Source organism: Zophobas morio, unplaced genomic scaffold, assembly GCF_036711695.1.
Source record: "Zophobas morio isolate AGI-343-1 ecotype UQ-CSIRO unplaced genomic scaffold, CSIRO_AGI_Zmor_V1 ptg000014l, whole genome shotgun sequence".
Lineage (NCBI taxonomy): Eukaryota > Metazoa > Arthropoda > Insecta > Coleoptera > Tenebrionidae > Zophobas > Zophobas morio.
In genome coordinates, this window is record NW_026972119.1 from 29,502 (window position 1) to 51,033 (window position 21,532).

The following is a 21,532-nucleotide window of genomic DNA, read 5'->3' on the forward strand; positions in this document are numbered from 1 at the left end:
GTAACACTTTCGGGCACAATTTTTTAAGGGATTTTGATGAAATTTAAAACAGGTGTAATATAATAGGTAAAGATTAGGCTGATAACAAAAAACTATTTTATCATACAAAAAACGAATTTTAACACAGCTTCCTGTTATTAGAAATTATTCAAAATTGCGTTATAACTTTAAGCAACTAAAATAACGCCTGTGCGCGAAAATTAATTAAATCACTGCTTTTGTTTAAAAGAATTACGTTAATAAAAACGCAAAAATTAATTAATTTGATTCTTTAAATTTAATGGTGATGTATCTGTATCTGTATCTAGATACATTCCGAAAAAATCGAAAACAATCTGTATCTAGATACTTTTATCTTCCATACATCTATATCTGTATCTAGATACTTTTAAAAGTATCTGTCCCCAACACTGATCATATGTGCATACAAAAATTGAAACAATGCAACATAACATTTTAAAAAACATGCAATTTCTGCAATAAATCGTCGTAAAACCTTTATGTTTCATCCTGCAGAATTGGCTGCTCAACTTTTAAATCGAAAGTTAAAGGAAGAATATTTATTTGAAGATGATGAACAAAGGGCATTAGATCATCAGAATGTGTAAATCATATGATTTATATCCAAGCAAAGTGATTGCTGATATTAGTGAGTATAAGGCGAAATTAGGACTATGGTCCAGAGAATCATTGTGGAAGGCTTCAGAGCATGTGTGTCCATTAGCGTGGTGGAAAGGATTGTGTGGGCAACGAGAAGTGACTAAACTGGCTGTGATATTACTGAACTTACCATCAACTTCAGTCCCTTGGGAGAGAAATTGGAGCACCGTCTTTAATGTTAAAACAAAAAAAAAAGCCATATGTTTTTAAAAAATAAAACTAATAATTCATTACGATAAAAAGAAACAAATTTATTGGGGTTAAACATCACAGTAAATGTTGAAAATGTTCATCATTCTGTTCAAGGCACATGTTCATTCTCTTTTTAATTTCAAAAATGTTCTGTGACATCCTTTCGTCTATACTTTGGACCCGTTGTTGAATTGTTCAATTCTGCTCAAGTCGTTTCAAATCATCACCAATTTCCTCAGATGAAATCTTCCACGAGATTTCTCTTTGTTGATACTGCCAGTTCGAACAAATCTATTGATTACATTTCTAATGTGAGCCTTTAACGATGTTTCTTGAATTATTAAATCACGGTATTTGGCCAGATATTCTTGCTTACAAGCGGTTACAGAATACATTCACTCTTCGTTTAGAAAGTCCCATTACGATAACAAGACATAACGAGGAAAGTGTCTTGTCCAACAGAATAAACCATTTTCAGTCTTCAGAATTAATTGAATCTGATAGCACCTCTTACAGTGGCGCGAATAAAGTTGGATAAAGGGTAAATTTACTTTGCAACTTTTGATAATACAACAGGAGTTTTTTCATTCATTATGCTCTCGGGAATCCCTCCAGTTTTATTGTTGTTGCATTTCGCAAACACCCTGTATGTATAAATGTTCCTTTTTCGCAGTGACGACTTAGGCAGAGGTTAGTCTTAATTAGGCGGGCAAAAGTGAGAGCTCGTCGATTAACTTCCTACATGCACTCCATAGGAGTCCTAAAGATAGCAACGAGATATTGCATCGCGATCGGTTCGGCCGCCCGGCTCTGTGGACGAGTGGTGGGAGTCAAAAACTTTAATTCGCCAAACGGTACGTCATGACTAGAGCTGTGCGGTCGAAATTTATTTACCCCCACTATCGGCCCACAGTGCCGATCGCTACAGCCTTGCCTTGCTCCCTTCTCGCTTTTCAGTTGTGGATTATTTTTGATAATTTTTTTTATTGTCAGCGAGACGGACACCTGAACATTATTAAAATTATTATGACTCTTATTTCGTGAATATGGATTTTAAAATCATCAACTGACATGCCGTTAACATTATTTTTCGCGTAATTTTCTGCACGATACATAACGTCGGTTGCAAGCCTCTGGCCTGCCGGAGTGGGGGTCAATTCGCAGCGTTTAAATTTCGACCGCACAGCTCTAGTCATGACTAATACATTCTACCATAAAATTGTATTTTTCCGTGTTACCTGTTTGATGGGAAATTTTTTAATTCTGATCATTAACTATATGTAATGTATGTAAATATAATTGCATGGAAATATATTATGAAAAAAAAAATTAAGAGGAATTCATTATTGACGTCATCTCACTTGTGCAAGATTTAAGACAGTGAAGAAATTTCTTTTTTGAGACGTATATGTTCACCCTAAATAATAACTTAAATAATAACAACACTACAACAATGAATAAGGTACCCTAGCAAACGTTTTGACACTGATAATCATTTTTATGTCAAGTGTATGTTATTAAACGTTGTCTCTTTAAAGTTTGTTTAGCACAAATTTCTAATTTATAGACGAAATGTGTTGAAATGTACGTACGGTGAAGCTCGGGGAACGGCACTCGCGCCCAAAGATTTTTTTCAGAAAGCCTCCCAAATCGTCGTCTGCCAAAGGTGCGCACCTTTAACAACGTTGCAGCATCTTCGAAAGTACGGATCTTTTAAACTTGCACCTCAGGATCGGGGTAAGTTACGTAGTAATAGAATTGCTAATATTGAAGCTCGACCGGGCACTAGAACGCATCACTGTCTAGTGTGATGTATCGGAGAGTAGTATTTGGAGGATACTCAGAGAACAAATGTACCCCTTTCATGACCAGAAAGTTCAGTTATTGAAATTAACAGACTTACCACGTATGCAAAACTTTTGTGAGTGGGTTAATAGAAAAATAAACGAAGAAGCAAATTTTGTATCTCTTGTACCATCAACTGATGAGGCCAGTTACACGATGGAAGGTGTAATCAACACCCACATTTGGGCCGATGAAATTCCGTACACCATTAGGGAGCAGCATTTTCAATTTCTCTCTAAATGTTTGTCATGTTGACAAGATTAGAAAAATACGTATCCTAGTAGGTGTTTTTGACCATAAATTATTAATTATAATAATTATTAGTGTCCATGGGTGACTGAGGATTCATGGGCGGGTAACCTTGATTGGGATAAAAATTTAACAATTTTTAACTTGATAATTAAAAAGTTCTTGACAAAACTCTATTAAAAAAAGTTGTTGAGTTCGAGTGGAGTTCATATAGGAGGGGGTGGAAAAAAATTTGAAAATGTGAAAAATTAAACCAATTAGATGTAGGACAACCACGTCGCATGAATTCCCCTAGATAATGACAGATGGATTATCAGTTTAAAGGGTTGTCTACATATAAAATCAATAATATTAGAATAAACCCGATTAACCGTTACACATTTTCAGTCTTCCCTTCCTAGCACAAAAACAAAAACCACTTTAAATGGCAGGTTATAAATGCCCTTAGAATCATTTATGAAAGCCCTGTATATGTAGTACTGAGTTACCGTGCTCTTTTACCTTATTCTTAACCCTGCTCCTGAAGATTTCACTTACGAAAGTGTGCGAAACGTTGAGCCCAAAAACTAAATTAACACGGTTCCAACCCGGAATAGAGATCATTAAAGCCTCCGAAATTATTTCGGTAAGGTAATATAAGTATTACCCTACTGATTATAATACAGGATCAAGATATGGCTTTCCTACCAGCCAAATTTTATAAATGTAAACAGTCATTTAATAGACAGAAACCGGTAAGTAAATTCACTATAATACTAATTAACTTCTGCTACTTTAGATAAATAAATTAATATAAAAACCAATAGCAACAATTACTAAAAACTAGACCTGTTAATAGCTGAAAACTGAATTAATAATAATAGCTGCCTTAAACTAATCTTCAAAGTTTCTCGGAAACAACTATAAATGAACTAATAAAGTTTAATACAAAATTAAACATGTAATTAACTCTTACCACTTAATTTCGCATTAAATTTTCCTCTCCACAAATTTGGTTTAGTTTGGGTGAATTAAAGCTTACTACGTCTAGGCTTTCATATTTGAATCAAGTTATAATCAGGAAATTTTCTTCTTGCTTTATTCGATTACCTCAAGCTTTCATCTTCAATAATGTTATAATAACAGAAACAACATAAGCAGTCACGAAACTGTATTAAATAGAGCGGTTACAGCTTATAAGTAGGTACGAAAATTTGCTTTATTTTAACGTTCCGAATTTGCAAAGTTTTACAAAATTTCTAGTATACATAACAATCATTAGTCTTACGTATTACAATATAAAACAGAACAGAGAAGTTTTAAATAATTGAAAGCAAGTGGCACTGACGAAAGATTGAAAGTTTTAACTGAATCGAAATTAGCTTTACAGGTAAAGTTCGACTATCGTTATTTGGAGGTGACTTCACTGGGGATTAAAGCTTAGTTAGCATTTGGGATGATTTATTACTTAGATCCTTCTATTGCTATTCGGATTATTACATGGTCATTGTCCGGATTACTATTTCAATGAAAAGAAACGCTACGCTGACGGCCACGGTGGCCCGGTCCAATCCTTCAGACCGTCGTCTTGATGGACACATTTACAACAGGGTCTAGCAATAAATCATCCCAAGTGCTTATTAGTCTTTAACCCTCAGTGAAGTTACCTCCAAATAGCGATAGTTGAACTTTATCAGTATTTACTTTAGTTTTATAATACACATTCCCACATTACCAAAGTATATTTATTGTTGTAATGAAAGCTTGATATTTCAATAAAATTTCTAATGGAATCAGATCACTAAATTTCAAGTAAGGCTGAACTGAAAAACTAAACCAGATTCTGCTGGAGTTATCTATTTTATAACAAATTTACACAAAAGGTTTAACGGAAATATCGAATAAATGTAGGGAAAGTTTGTGGCTTGTGTTGACATTTTCATTTCAATTTGGGGAGAGCGTAGGAGGAACATATCTTTAATAGAAATATACTTATATTAAGTAATTATGAATATGTGTTTCATTAACAGAAATATTTATATACAAAAGAACAATGAGTACATCGCATGATTATATGTATCTTAACGATATAGGTGAAACATAAGCCATATAACATCACAATGGAGTATTGCGGATATGGAACCAATAACTAATGTTAACTGTACTTCCTAGATATCTGATTAACGTTGTGTTAGCGACATCCTTCAGAATGTTTTATTTTTACGAGATATTTATGGAAAGTGCTTTTCAATTCATTTTACATAATAATGGCATGTTAAATCGGAAATGAACGTTTTAGTCCAGTCAAATTAGCGATCAACCTCGGAATGAGAGATAATAAGCTGAATTTTCGTATATACCTTCATTTTAGCGTTCTAAATGTTGTCTCAAAAGTCTCATAAAATCTCGTGTCTGCGTCGTCAGTTATTCAAGGTCAAAGGTCAAGAAAAACAGTTTTTTGCGATTATCCCGGTTTCTATTGCTCCAATGATGTTAACACCTAGTATCATAATTGTAGAGCACAAAGTTTGGGACAAATTTTATTTGAAACATTTTTTCATGCGCTCAATCGTTTATGAGATAGAGGGCAGTGAGCGCGCAGCGCTCATCCATACGTACTGTAATGCAATCAACCGTGAATATCTGTGAATACTATCTTGAATTTTGAATAATTTGTATTATTTATCAATTAATACGTTGTATTTAATACCATTTTACATATTTTTAATACATTCATTTAATTATACTTACCTACTTTGTGGAATTAAAAACTCTTTAAATGAAATACTTATTGTAGGTATATCTTAAATTATTGAAAGTAGATTTTAAGTAGAAAAATAATTAAGTACTTTATCTTTCAAATGTGTAAGTTTTTAGATATTAGATAATATATTATACTTGTTATATTATTATATATCTTAAAGTTATATTAATTTTTTCAAAGTAAATTTTAAGGAAGTAAAATGAGTTAATATATTTTAATTTTACCTTTGTTCAGGAGTTGTACATTTCTTACGATTGAAATTGAATTGCAGTGAAAATCTATAAATCTTTAATATTTAAAGAACAAAAGTATTAATTTTCTTCTTCTTCATCATCATCATCTTCGGTGCCCTGAATCGTTGTTTCCAGACCTTCCACAATCATGATAAAAAAATAAGTATTTAAAACCTTACACATTTTAAAGATATAAATAAATTGAGCAATACAATAAGTATTTCATTAAATGAGTTTTTAATTACACAAAGTAGGTTAGTATTATTCAATAAATATATTGAAAATATGTAGAATGTTTAAATACAATGTATTAATTGATAAATAATACAAATTATTCAAAATTCAAGATAGTATTCAGATATTCACGGTTGATTGCATTACAGTACGTATGGATGAGCGCTGCGCGCTCACTGCCCTCTATCTCATAAACGATTGAGCGCATGAAAAAATGTTTCAAATAAAATTTGTCCCAAACTTTGTGCTCTACAATTATGATAATAGATGTTAACATCATTGGAGCAATAGAAACCGAGATAATCGCAAAAAACTGTTTTTCTTGACCATTGACCTTGAATAACTGACGACGCAGTCACGAGATTTTATGAGACTTTTGAGACAACTTTTAAAACGCCAAAATTAAGGTATATACAAAAATTCAGCTTATTATCTCTCATTCCGAGGTTGATCCCTTTTTTTTCCTAAAATGACTGGACTATTTCTGACAGGGCAACACCAAAAAACATTTAAAAACGTACATATTAAGTATTATACCGGCTGTCTGGAAAATGGCGGATTAACTCTTCAGTACGTTATATACGGGGGTTTCGGGAGTCCCAAAAAAATAATAAAAAAATTCTTTATAATGCAGATAACGAAAAAAACGTGATTTTATAAAAGTAAAATTGGCAACACTGTACACACCTAATGCGTGAATACCTCCGGCTTACTTTCTGGTTTCTTAGTAACGATGCTGACTGAAATCCACCTTCGCTTTATATCCGGCAAACATTGTCAAATGGAAATTTATCAAATTATTACAAAAACAACACAGCCATATCTTTGTGCATTCTGACTGAAATGGTAATTAAACATGGTCATGGGCTAGAAAAATATTAACTAAAAGTTTTACTACTAGTTATTCCGATAATGAATGACTGGTTTAGTTGTTAAACGCAGCAAAAGAAGCAATTTTAAAATCATTATAACTCACCCAAAATGTGAGAAGGATTTTTTTTTACTATTTTTCCCAGACTCACCAGATGATTGTTAAGAGCGTAGCGGAGAGTTAATCCGCCATTTTCCAGACACCCGGTATGTTTGTCTTGCAAGTGAATAGTATATTCATAAACAAAAGATGTTGAGTCTCAAAAAACAAATTTTTTCACTGTCTTAAATCTTGCACAAGTGAGATGACGCCAATAATGAATCCCTCTTAATTTTTTTTTTTCATAATATATTTCCATGCAATTATATTTATTTATAATTTTATTTTTATACGTCTCCAACGACCTGGGCTTTTTAAAAACGGAATATTAAGAGACTTAATGCATATAGCTAATGATCAGAATTAAAAAATGTCCCATCTAACAGGTAACACGGAAAAATACAATTTAATGGTAGAATGTATTAGTCATGACTAGAGCTGTGCGGTCGAAATTTATTTATCCCCACTACCCGTCCACAGTGCAGGAGGCTACAGCCTTGCCTTACTCTCTTCTCGCTTTCCAATTGTGCATTATTTTTGATAATGTACACAAATAGTTTTATTTTCAACGAGACCGACACTTGAAAATTATTAAAACTATTATTATTACTATTTCGTGGATATGGATTTCGAAATCATCAACTGACGTTCACTTCACATTAGTTTTCTCATCATTTTCTTCGCGATACGTAACATCGGCTACAAGCCACTGGTCGGCTGTAGTGGGAGGCAATACGGAGCATTTAAATTTCAACCGCCTGGCCCTAGTCATGACGTACCGATTGGCGAATTAAAGTTTTTGACTCCCACCACTCGTCCACAGAGCCGCGCCGCCGAACCGATCGCGATGCAATCTCTCGTTGCTATCTTTCGGACGCCTATGGAGTGCATGTAGGAAGTTAATCGACGAGCTCTCACTTTTGCCCGCCTAATTAAGACTGGTGATGAGATAATATTTTCTAACCTCTGCCTAAGTCGTCACTGTCAAAAAGGAACATTCATACATACAGGGTGTTTGCGAAATGCAACAACAATAAAACTGGAAGTTTGAAAAACATCAAGTAAAAAGTCAAAAGTCAAATTTTTTCAGAAACAATCAATTTGAAACAACTTTAACTGGATGTTTAAACATTTTGGAGTAAAGAATTATTTTAAATGGTAGTAATTAGTCATTTTTACTTAATTTTTCTTGCGACGAGATTCTATTAGAACGAGGGCCGGCGAACCACTGTCCAGGGTCGTGGGTCTTCTTTCCCGTTTTTCGCATTCCGCTGTCGTTTTTTCAGTTCGGTCAAACCATTCCCGCAATGTGCAGAGGCCCCATTATGAAGGTACTATAGATCCCTACGAACGTGTAAGAGTACATTTTCCAAAAGTGGTCCTAAATCGTTGTTTAAAAAAATCTAAATACGCAACCACCGTCAAGCGAGGGGGCAGAACTTATGGACCTATCAAATTGTTGTCAACCGCATGCCCAGACATTTACTGAAAATCTGTCTTGAAAATGCGTTTCCCGTATGGCATGCGGATTTTCATCAGACCAAATATGAGTATTACGAGAATTAAAAACTCCTTCTCTTGCGAAAGTAGCCTCGTCGGTGGTCAAAAGCTTCTGCACAAAGTCTGGTTGCTTCCTATTGTTTTTGCAGGAACTACTTGCAGAACCGCACTGGACGAGGCAGGTCTTCTGTTTTAAGGGATTGCACGCGCTGGACGTGGTATGGGTGTAGCCCATTGATCTAATAAAGGACTAGATGGAACCTTGTATACGTTTCTATACGCGAGCGAATGTAATCAACACAAGAAAGAAATAGCTACCGCGGTTATGCATCAGTGGGTAAAGGATGGCTGACCACGTATCACGTGCTGGGTGGCAAGAAACGCTTCATTTGAACGGGAATTAATACGTTTTCTTACGAATTTGTTCAAACAATTAATTATAACAAACGTTTGTTAATGAAAACTATATTTTTACAGTTTACATTAAAATTATATGTAATGTGAAATAACAAAAATCATGTTAAGTGGTGCAGTGTTGGAGATAGTCTTTTAATAAAATGAAATGTGTACAGAATGTACAATATATTACGAATTCAGTTAATACGATAATGTTCTACAAGTTAACTAATCTTGTAGTGTATGTTCATTGGTACATCTGAAATTTTTAGGATAAAAGTAATTAAACCTTCGATAAGTGACAAGGTGCCTAATTAAATTAAACATATTATATTGTGTGAATTTTCTAGTAAAATCGATTTTCTAAATCCACGTACAAATAATTAAAACAATAATTCAATAGATAAAAAATTACCTCTTTTTGTAGCAATAATCCATTTTTTTGGTAACTCGGAATGTTTATTGAATCTAACAAAATTTTTAAATTATAATTACGAAATCCTTCGTCTATATAGGTGACTATTACCTATGAAATGAAACAGGATTGCTTTCTTTGCACGTTCTATGCAATTATACGCACAATACGATTTCACCATGTTTAACAAATAGTCCGATAAAATAAATCTTACGAAGAGTAGTCATTTTAATAAGGTAACTTGAGCCTAAAAAACGAAAATTTGCAAACACACCTTCAAACACCATGCGACAGCACGAAAAAAAAACATAAAGAATCCTCCAGAAACACAGTGCTGTGCAGTTTCGCATCAATGTTTTGCCACCCAGATAGCCCTATCTCTGTCCCACTGTGTTGGCAATGCGCGTCTCTCTCTAAGTTACTTCCATATAATATTATTTCTATGGTGTAGCCCTTGTTCTTTTAGGGTTCGCCACACAACAATCGGAGAAACTCCTAATCTGTATGATAATAATCTGCGAATGTTTATGCTTGGGTTTTCTTCCACAATTTCTAGTATATCTGGTTCCACGTCTATAATATGCTTGGTTCTTTCACGACCATGATCCGTCGTACTTGGCTGAAATTTTCCGTTTTCCCGGAGACGTTGAACAACGGCACTAAATGTTGCGTGATGAGGCACTCTTCGGCCTGGAAATTCCTCCTGGTAGAGACGCTGCGCGTCATGAGCATTTCCAAATGCTCTTCCGTAAATCAAGACCATATCGGTCATTTCGGCAATAGAAAAAGCTGCCATTTTAAAAGTCAATAAATTTGACGGAATTTTTAGAGTTACTTAAGCAATGAAGATTACGTTTTTTTTTTTTTAATTTTTACAGTGCACCTACAATGGTACATTTTTCTTAGTAACCACATTAATTATCCTTTTAATCACTATTAACTCAGTAGCGTACATGCTATTTTGACCAAATTTTCAATCAATTTTATTTTGAAAACTAAAACACTTTTATTAGAACATTTTTTTGTTAATGGTATCTGAATAGATACTCTGAATATGCAGACCATTTTTCATTTTTTTTGGCGGTGCATTTCGCAACCACCCTGTATATAGGATTTTGAAATAAGCTCAAAAAATAAAATCACATATTTCATCATTTTATTAATTCTGATGCAAACTATGAATACAAATCTCAAAATTCATACCTATGCTACCGATCGGCAACAAAAGCAACACAAAGAAAAAAAATCTAAGTTAAAAACCAAAGCTGCTATAGATTCTTTAAATGGACTGTTTTTTCCAAATCCATTTCAAGGTCAGCGATATCGTTCTAAAATAAAAATTAATTAAATAATTTCTTCACTTTGATCGTCAGGAAAATAAATAAAAATTTGAATACGAAGCAATAATTGGTCATCGAGTTTTGTGTATTGACTTTCGTACTCCGTTATACATCTGTTTCATATTAAATTTTCTCTCTCATATCCAATATGTAGCTAACTTAAAACTAATAATAAAGCAGCAGATATAACAAATTATTCACAGGCAATGGAAGCAACCAGTGTCATTTGCTTTCAGTCACAAAAGCAATTCAAAATAAAAAAATGCTACTAGAAATAACAGAGGCATGCCAAGAGGCGGGTTTGGAAATAGAGGCTTCTATTTGTGATCAAGGAAGCACGAATCAAACAAAATAATACCGATGAAGCCCTCTGATCATAAAAACGTAAGCATGATCACCTAAACGTGTAGTCAATTTTCCAACATCTTCTAACACCAATTATACACTCATTTCGTATATAATAAGACAAATTTGATATTATCGTCATCTCTTTTTTATTATCAACTTTTATACAATTTATTTCACAATAAATTAGACTGTATTGATATTCTAAACAGATTTAATATACTTGTACCTAGACTTAATTCTCGCCAACAAGTTCTGTTTTAACCAGATTCTAACCGTACAATCTCAGTTCGCTCTTCAGTTTCGGCTATGTCTAATTTATTCAACAAAATTGCACATTTATGTAATATTAATTTTGATTCTAGTTCTAGTATTTGTAATTGCATTGTAAATTTGGTTTAATTTGTAATTAGCTATAGATCAGAGGCGGCTGGTGGGTCAATATTTCTGGTCGGCCAAATATTTTTGGCCACCTTTGTGTTATATATTTTCGTAATGTATGGTCGCTAGTCGTTAACCACTGACATTTTAAGTGCCAGAATGTACAAAAACATCTCGAATATTTCGACCTCGACTTGTTAAAATAATTTTTTTATAGGAAATTGACAATGTCAGTTTGATTCCAAATACTATTAATCGTTAATTCTACTTGTTCTGCTTTATCATTAATTGAGAATCGTTCTAAAAACTAAATTCGCATTGCTGGGTACGGCGAAGGAGGATCTCACCGGACCTGGCGCAACATACGTTCCGCTCGTAAACAGTGTAGTAGACAAAGAGAACGATGAAGCCGTAAGCTGCTACTACGTCCAAACATCGAGCATTATGCATTCCTAGATACGGCGTGCCGAAATCTCGCCGACAAAGCGTGTTTATCAGCATTTAAAATTAGCAACAAATGGTTTATTTTGTACCTATAATATAATAAAATATATTTTTAATAGATATTTTCTATACTAAACGTACATTCAAACTTTATTTATTTTTTTATTTTCTACTTTCAACGCTAACTAAGTATTTAAAAATGATTGGTACGGCGTGGCCGACCCTGCCGCCCCTGACCAGCCGCCCTTGCTATAGATACTTTTGTTTTTTCAATATTTATACTTTTTAGTTGCTGTCATGAATTAGTTTAGTTAGTTTGATATTATTCCTATAATTAGGTGTTACCTGTAGGAATAAATATCATTGTCTCTGTGATTTAACTAGATTAAAAGTTTTAATTAAATTGTTTCAATAAATGTTTATTTTTTTAACATAAATGTTCATTATGTTTCAAGCTATTGTCACGCGTCTAAGAACAGTCTGTATGGTGACAATAGCTTGAATCGTAATGAATATTTTTCACTAGCAACCATGAAGCATGCAAATGTGGACTCATTTAGAGGTAGCAAATTCAACTTTTGCGACCACCGGTTCAAAAAGAAGATTGCGGTTATGTACGCAATACTTGATGTGATTATTTCTTAAAAAATGAATAAATGTGTGCTACTAACATTACTTGAGTATACGCATGGTAGTTGGTAGACGGTAGAAGATAAAATGATTAATTCAGCGACAAGTGTAAACGGTTTTCTTTGTGTTGAAGATTTAGATTAAGTTTAATTAGAAATCAAAACAAAATCATGTTGCGTCAAAAAATTGAACATTTATTTTTTCAATTTATTGTCTTATGCTTTCTACTAGTGAAAAAAATAGTATATTAACCACGGTTGCAAAGTAGTGTTGGGCATAATCGACATATTTCATTAATCGAATGAATCGAAATAATCGTTTAAAATAATCGAATAATCACTTGAAAATTCGATTATTGTCCAGTGCGCATGCGTGGCTTGACGAAATCTGAATCGAACATTCAATTAGCCAATAACACGTGACGTCACGCTGTTGCGGGAACTCAGCGTTTGACAAGCGCCGTGAAACTCCATAAGTGATAATGTTAACATTTTCGCATTTTATTTAAAAGTGTGGGTATTTATCTAGAAAATAAACACGTGAATAGCTTCTTTCATATCTTTTCTGTGTATCTGGGTGCTTTTTTTGGCGATTTGAGTTAAAAAAACCATAATAAAAATAAAAATACAGAACGCTGTCTTGGTCTGAATTCCTTGTCACCCAAAATACATCCGTGTGTTTTAAGCGGTAAATCGGAAATTAATATTTTCGTTTGAGGTTAATGTGACGGGTTTAAGTGAAGGTGTGTGATTTGTTTTTAAAGTATGGAGAATTTAAGTGATTATGCACGATGTCTTTCTGTCAAAGAGAAAAACAGATATGTACAAAAGTTAAACAATTTAAACGGCGTAGATCCTTATACAATGAGTGCAAGTGATTTTAATTTGTATTTAGACGATTTCTCTACCATAACAATGAATACCATTCTAAACTTTTTTATTTTTGGAATAAATAAAATAACCCACAATGAAATTCGTGCATTCAAAACTCTACAGGCATTTATTCAGTTTTCTCTTTTTTAAACGACTGTGTCTTTCAACATTACAAGTATTATGAGTGGATTTATTTTAATATCCTAAATTTTGTTATGGAACATAATCAGGATGGTCCACATCCGACAAATCTGCGGGTTTGCCTAAAAGAGCACCAATGTAGTAATTTATTAAAAACTGTAAATCTAATAGGTAGTTACTGTACCTAAAATAAAATGATCCGAACAAACATAGGAATACTTTACTTTGGCTTCGTTAAATCCACCCGTTTCAAGGCTTTTAACCAAAGCTTCCGCCTTTTTTCCCCATCCTGTATATATTTACCTTTATTGTTGCTAATTGCTGGGAAAGGAAAATAAAATTTGTCCGCATTTCTGGTGCTTTGATTCGCGCAACCCATAACAGCATAAAATTTAGGCATTTTCTCCTAAAATACAAAATATTATAATATTAAGATGCTAGTGTATTTAAAAAACATTGATGTACATTAACAAAGATTTATTAATTCGCAAAACAAATAATATAAGATGCAGCGAAGTTAACCTGTACATCACATTGGAAAACATTATTTTTTAAGCATATTCAACCGTTATGGTGCGTTTTACAGATATCTACACAATCTAGAAAGTGTAACAAAATTACCAAACTATAAAAACACAGTTGACACACTCTCAAATTTAAATGAATTCCGAAAATATTAGCATTGACTCTTATGAGAAAACCGGCTAGTTGTCAAACGCTGCCATCTTGATGACCTCGAATGACGTCAGTGTATTTGGCTAATTACGATTTATTTATTGATTGAAAATAGTTTCATTGTCAGTGGTCCGTATTCTTTTCCCTTAATTAATATTTAGAGACGTTCGTTATTTTTTTTTCTCTTTGATATATGCTTTTATCGTATTCTTTTCTCACTCATTGTAATCAAAATTTTAGAAACCGATTGGGTTAACAAAAGGGAAATCATACGGCCCAATATGTTTGTAAATTAATATATTATGTAGTATTGTAGTTAGATATTTTGACATTTGACACGTGTGTGATGAGCTCAATTGTGTTTTTGAATATCGTCTGCATTAATGCCTATTATTTGTGAAAGTTTGTTTGGATGTTGATTTAACAATTGGCTGTAAGGCTGGAACAGTAATTTTAGCTGTTTGTTTAATTAGTTTAGTTTTTTTTTACTTTTTAGGTTTTTATTTGGGTGGTGGGATTCTTCTGTTTACTTGATTAGTGCAGTTGAAGTGCGCTTGTGGAGCTGCCGGCGGTGCTCGCAGCGAACAGCTGTGTGTGTTTACGTAGGTGTTTGTTTACATTTATTCATCAAGCTTTATTTTTCGCTGTATATGGTTTAACATGTTTTCAGTTTGTGGTGCCTGTCATGGGCATATCCAAGGAGTTTCCCTCTCCATATTATGTTCCGGAATTTGTGATAAGAGGTATCACTTAACTTGTGTTAATGTTCCTGCTGATGTACATAAATATTTGGATATGAACGTTGGATTATGCTGGAAATGTCCTGATTGCATGCGGAAATGTTTTTGTGTGGACTCGGAAAATCTTAATACTTTTCTACAGGAAAAATTTAATGATTGGTAGGTAGTTTAAAAGATACTTTTGCTGTTCTAAAAACGGATCTTTTAAATGACTTCACGAAACGTTCTGTTGGAAATGCTGATGCCAGTGCTCCAGTTAAATATGCTGATATTATAAAGAATAAAAGCAAGCCAGCAGTAATTATTGAACCGAAAAATGTTGAACAAAATTCTCAGCAAACTAAATCGCATATTGCTTCCACTATTAAACCATCAGAATCAGGTATTCAGATTTCGCAGGTAAAAACTGTCAAACGTGGTGGAATTTTAGTTGGGTGTTCATCGACTGAAGATAACTCGCGGTTTAAGAAAATTGCTCAGGAGAAATTGGCAGATTCATACATAATTAAGGAAGTTAAAGGTATTTATCCAAGGGTTAAGATTGTTGGTATTACTGAAAAATACTCTTCGGAGGATTTAGAGGAAATTCTCGATCATGTTATTAGAATTAATTCAGATATATTTGATCCAAATTCGGTCTGTAAAGTTCTTAAATTCTGGCCCACTAAGAAGAAACCGAATGTTTATCAGGCAATTTTACAAGTGGACAAAATATCTTATGATCGTTTAATTTCTTCTGGTGGTCTATTTGTAGGCTATGATTATTGTTATACATTCGATGCTGTCGAACTTAATCGGTGCTTTAATTGCAACAGTTTAGGTCATTCTTCTTACGTTTGCACTCAGAAAATTTGTTGTCCTAGATGTTCTGGAGATCATAATGTGAAAAACTGTATTGCTGCTAACTTAAAGTGCATTAACTGTGTCAAATCGGCGGAGAAAGATAAAACAACCTTAGATACTGGTCATGCAGCGTGGGATACTAGGTGTCCTACATACTTAAAAGCCTTAGAAAAACTGAAACGAGATTTGCTTATGACTTATGACATAGCAATTAGAGTCTAACAATATTAATAATTTATACATATACTATCAAAATGTTTGTAGCATGAGATCTAAGGTAAATGATATATATGCTGGTGTTACTAGTGCTGAGTTTGACGTAATTTGTATAACTGAGACTTGGCTTGACCCGTCCATTAATAATTGTGAGTGTTTTCCGGCCAATTATAATGTTTTTCGTGCTGACAGGGATTTTCAGAGGACTGGGCGTAAGAGAGGTGGGGGAGTACTTCTGGCTGTTAATAATATATTTACGGTTAAAAGTTTGGATTTGTCTGAATTTGATAAGTATTGTTTAATAGACATCGTTGGTTGCAAGTTAAGTAATCAAGGTGATCATGTTTACATTTTTGTGGTCTATGTTCCCCCAGCTATTCCTATAGAAGATTTTGAGTAATTTTTTGAAACATTTGGTAATTTTTCTCTGGAGTATACGAATGTAGTTTTAATTGGGGATTTTAATGCAGTTAGTTTTTGCAGTAATACCATAGATAGGAAATCCAATGGACTTCTTCAAATGTCTGCGCTATTGAACTTGACGCAATTTAATAGTGTACCTAATAGTGACGAACATTTTCTTGATTTAATTTTTAGTAGCTTAGGGGAGTGTGCTGTAACGCATGATACTTCTCCTCTGGTGGTGGAAGATAGATATCATCCTGCACTAAATATTAATATTGGTCTTAAACATCAGTCTTATGTTAATTTTCCAATAAGTTCGGAGTCAAAAATTTACAATTTTAAGAGAGCGAATTTTTCTTTATTGTATACTGATATGTTAAATGTTAATTGGAATTCACTATATCAGATTAGGGAAGCTAATGATGCATGCGGATATTTCTACGAGCAGTTGTATTCCATATTAGAGAGGCATGTTCCGTTGGTGAAGAGTAAAAAATATAAGTATCCAAATTGGTATTCTGAAGAACTGAGAGGAATGCTCAAATTAAAACGAAAATTATTTAGGAAGTACAAACGCAGTCATTGTGACAGCTGGTATCATGAATTTTCTTCTGTTCGTAGAACGGTTAAAACTCTCATTTGCAGAGACTTCAAAGATTATATCAACAGAGTGCAAAGTTCTCTTCTGTCAGATCCAAACTTTTTTTGGTCCTTTGTAAAGGAGAAGAAAGGTCGTACGTCTATACCTAACAAAGTGTACTTAGATGATTGCTGTTATGATCAACCGAAGGATATTGTTGATGCTTTTGCGAAACTATTTTGTTCTTCATTTAATTCGACTGCTGATGACCTAGCACCTCTTGGCATGAATTACATTAACAAAATTAAGAATCTATGTTTTAGTATTCAAATTACTGAGGATAATGTTCATCAAGCGATTAATAAACTGAAAAATAACTCTGTTTCTGGAGTTGATCAGATACCCTCTTTTTTTATAAAGGACTGTTCAACTACACTCTTGAAAGCATTGTGTTATCTGTTCAATCTCTGTGTTAAAAATTCCAGCTTTCCTGATATATGGAAGGATGCCAGAGTAACTCCAGTTTTCAAATCTGGTGATTTTGCGGATGTTCGAAACTACCGTCCTGTGTCCATTTTATGTAATTTTTCCAAGGTTTTTGAAAATATATTGCATAAACAAATGTATTTTAACATCAAAGATATCATTTCTACATATCAGCATGGTTTTACTGCTGGAAGATCAACACTAACCAACCTAACGTGCATGTCTCAGGTTATTGCTGACACACTTGATGAAAAAAAACAACTTGATGTAATATACACAGATATTTCAAAAGCTTTCGATAAAATTAACCATAGGATTCTGTTAGAAAAATTATCAGCTCTAGGATTCTCAGATTTGGTGGTTAAATTTTTTTCGTCTTACTTATCTGGGCGTAGAAATTTTGTGCTATATAATGGTTTTAAATCGGACTGTTACACAGCTACATCTGGAGTTCCACAAGGCTCTACCTTAGGGCCTTTGTTCTTTCTGATCTACATTAACGATGTCGTTGATGTGATTGAAAATTCCAAAATACTTATTTTCGCTGATGATATAAAATTATATCTTAAAATTAATTGTGTTGAAGATTGTCAGTTGTTGCAGAATGATATTGACAAAATACAATCCTGGTGTTCATTAAATGGTTTACCTTTAAATAAGGAAAAATGTAAAGTGGTTACGTACAGCTTATGTTATCAACCCTTTTGATATGATTACGGTATTGATGGCATGATTATGCAAAGAATGTTGACTGTAAAGGACCTAGGAGTCTGTTATGATTCGCAATTTTCTTTTCGTGAGCAAATAAATAACATAACAAGTAAAGCAGGTAAGATGCTCGGGTTTATTATTAGGAATTGTAAAGAATTCAGTAATATTTCTATTTTAAAAACTCTGTATTATTCGCTGGTTAGAACTAGATTGGAGTATTGTTCGTTGGCATAGTTTCCTTACTATAACAACCAAATAACAGTGCTTGAAAATGTTCAGCGTAGGTTTTTAAAATATTTGTTTTATAAGGATGAGAGAAGATGGCCAGTGAGGAACTGTTCGAACAGATATTTACTTGAAAGATTCCAGTTTAAATCATTGTATTGTAGACGTATTGGTAGCGCACTTGTTTTTTCTCTACAAAATTTTAAATAATATTATTGATTGCAGTGATCTACTCAGCAAACTACTTTTCTTTGTACCCAGAATAAATAGCAGATATGTTACAACGCTATATTGTAATACACCCAGGACCAACATCGGAAAAAAAGCTCCATTGTATATTATCTGCACATACCTGAATCGAATCGATAGAGATGCAGCCTGTGATATATTTTTTTGTTCATTAAGGAAACTGTTACAAACTGTGAATGAAATTTATGTTTAGTTGCATTCAATTTGATTAATTTTATAATTAAGTACTTGCGAATACGGTGTTAGTTAGTTATTTAGTTAATTGATAATTATATTTTAAGTTTGGGAATTATTTGTCCTGTAAATGGAACTATTGCTCTGTTGGACAAATAAAGTATTATTATTATTATTATTAATATTATTATTAGTTATATTCAGTCACACTTGCAACACACTACCACCAACCTAACAAATGAAATTTACTAATCATTTCGATTATTTTCTACGGTTAGTTGCCTGAATCCGAATGAATTATTTCGAAATCTCGAATCGTAATCAGGGTTTGTAAGGTGTTATTATACCGTAATATTACACGTAGTTTTTAACTATTTTTCAAGTCATTAATTAACAATTATCTACATAATTAATTACACCAATTTTTACGTTGAGTAAATTTATTCTTTTTAATGAAATAAGTGCTAGACCAGCAGACCAGTACTGCTGAATGCTGATAGCATACTCTTTAGTCTTTACTCAGTGATCACATTATTACAGAACAGAAGTTATTTCCAAAATGAAAGGGGCTAAAAGTACCTATATACCAATAATATTTTCATAATTTATTGAAGAAAACAACAAAATACATTATTATTATTCTAATTAAATCGTGAATGGTATAAAACAGACCTATGAGCAAGGAGCCTTTGTTTCCACGTATTTTTTCAAAATTTTATTACAAATATTACAAACAGCAGCAACTTTACTGTTAATTTTTATTGTAGTAAATTCCCCTACTGACCAAAAGTTGTGGTATTTTCTACCCGGCATCTTTCTTATTCTCACCACACAACTCTCAAACCGTTTCCAAAACTTAAGTTTGCTGACTTTACAGTTGGAGGTTAGAAGATTTGACATTTGTATCTTGATATACGTATAAGTAAAAACTACATATTAACGACATAAAAAACTACACGTAACCTAATTAATGTAGTTAATGTCTTTTACATGTAGTTTTACAAACCCTGCGTAATCGGTTCGTATACTCGTGCGCAATCGACATAAAAAACGAAACGAATAAACGAATGATTTCTAAACGATAATCGAATGATCGATTATATCATTCGTAATCGCCCAACACTATTGCAAAGCCACTTCTAGACCTCGCGCTTCAGAGCCCTCGACGCTGCGCGTCTCGGGTTCTTATTTGCGCTCGGTCTAGAATGCTTGGCTTTGCAACCTTGGCTAATAATATACTATTTTCTACTTCATTTTCACATGCTTTGGTTAATAGCGATACCTTTAAAATTCGTGCAATTTTTGATTTAGTTGTCCGCACATCCACGGGCGGCGCGCTGTTTCTATTAGCCAATAACACGTGACGTCACGCTGTGGCGGGAACTTAGCGTTTGGCAAGCGCCGTGAAACTCCATAAGTGACAATGTTAACATTCTTGCATTTTATTTAAAAGTGTGGGTATTTATCTACAAAATAAACACAGAATAGCTTCTTTCATATCTTTTCTATGTATCAGGGTGCTTTTTTTTGGCGATTTGAATTTAAAATTACATAATAAAAATAAAAATAAAGAACGCTGTTTTGGTCTGAATTCTTCGTCACCCAAAATACATCCGTGTGTTTTAAGCGGTATATCGGAAATTAATATTTTCGTTTGAGGTTAATGTGACGGGTTTAAGTGAAGGTGTGTGATTTGTTTTTAAAGTATGGATAATTTAAGTGATAATGCACGATGTTTTTATGTCAAAGAGAAAAACAGATATGTACAAAAGTTAAACAATTTAAACGGCGTAGATCCTTATACAATCCGTGCAAGTGATTTTAATTTGTGTTTAGACGATTTCCCTACCATAACAATGAATACCATTCTAAACTTTTTTATATTTGGAATAAGTAAAATAACCCACAATGAAATTCGTGCATTCAAAACTCTACAGGCATTTATTCAGTTTTCTCTTTTTTAAACGACTGTGTCTTTCAACATTACAAGTATTATGAGTGGATTTATTTTGATATCCTAAATTTTGTGATGGAACATAATCAGGATGGTCCACATCCGACAAATCTGCGGGTTTACCTAAAAGAGCACCAATGTAGTAATTTATTAGAAACTGTAAATCTAATAGGTAGTTCCTGTACCTAAAATAAAATGATCCGAACAAACTTAGGAATACTTTACTTTGGCTTCGTTAAATCCACCCGTTTCAAGGCTTTTAACCAAAGCTTCCGCCTTTTTTCCCCATCCTGTATATATATTTACCTTTATTGTTGCTAATTGCTGCGAAAGGAAAATAAAATTTGTCCGCATTTCTGGTGCTTCGATTCGCGCAACCCACAACAGCATAAAATTTAGGCATTTTCTCCTAAAATACAAAATATTATAATATTAAGATGGTAGTGTATTTAAAAAACATTGATGTACATTAACAAAGATTTAATTTGTAAAACAAATAATATAAGATGCAGCGAAGTTAACCTGTACATCACATTGGAAAACATTATTTTTTAAGCATATTCAAATGTTATGGTGCGTTTTACAGATATCTACACAGTCTAGAAACTGTAACAAACTTACCAAACTATAAAAACACAGTTAACACACTCTCAAATTTAAATGAATTCCGAAAATATTAGCATT

General features: G+C 33.2%; 1 protein-coding gene across 3 annotated transcripts; it reads left to right on the plus strand.

Moving 5' to 3' along the window:
* Positions 1-14,897: 14,897 nt before the first annotated feature.
* On the plus strand, positions 14,898-19,023 carry LOC135128936 (uncharacterized). 3 transcript variants are annotated; one of them, XM_064056016.1, is made up of 3 exons: positions 14,898-15,164; positions 15,254-15,387; positions 15,436-16,429. In XM_064056016.1, exons 1-3 carry the CDS (start codon positions 14,926-14,928, stop codon positions 16,068-16,070), a joined length of 1,008 nt encoding a protein of 335 aa, XP_063912086.1. In that variant the 5' UTR covers positions 14,898-14,925; the 3' UTR covers positions 16,071-16,429. The 3 variants fall into 3 exon arrangements, 2 of the variants coding, with proteins under 2 accessions (XP_063912086.1, XP_063912085.1); XR_010280474.1 differs by lacking the exons at positions 15,254-15,387; positions 15,436-16,429 and adding an exon at positions 18,697-19,023; XM_064056015.1 differs by having other exon boundaries at positions 15,254-16,429.
* The last annotated feature ends 2,509 nt before the right edge of the window (positions 19,024-21,532 follow it).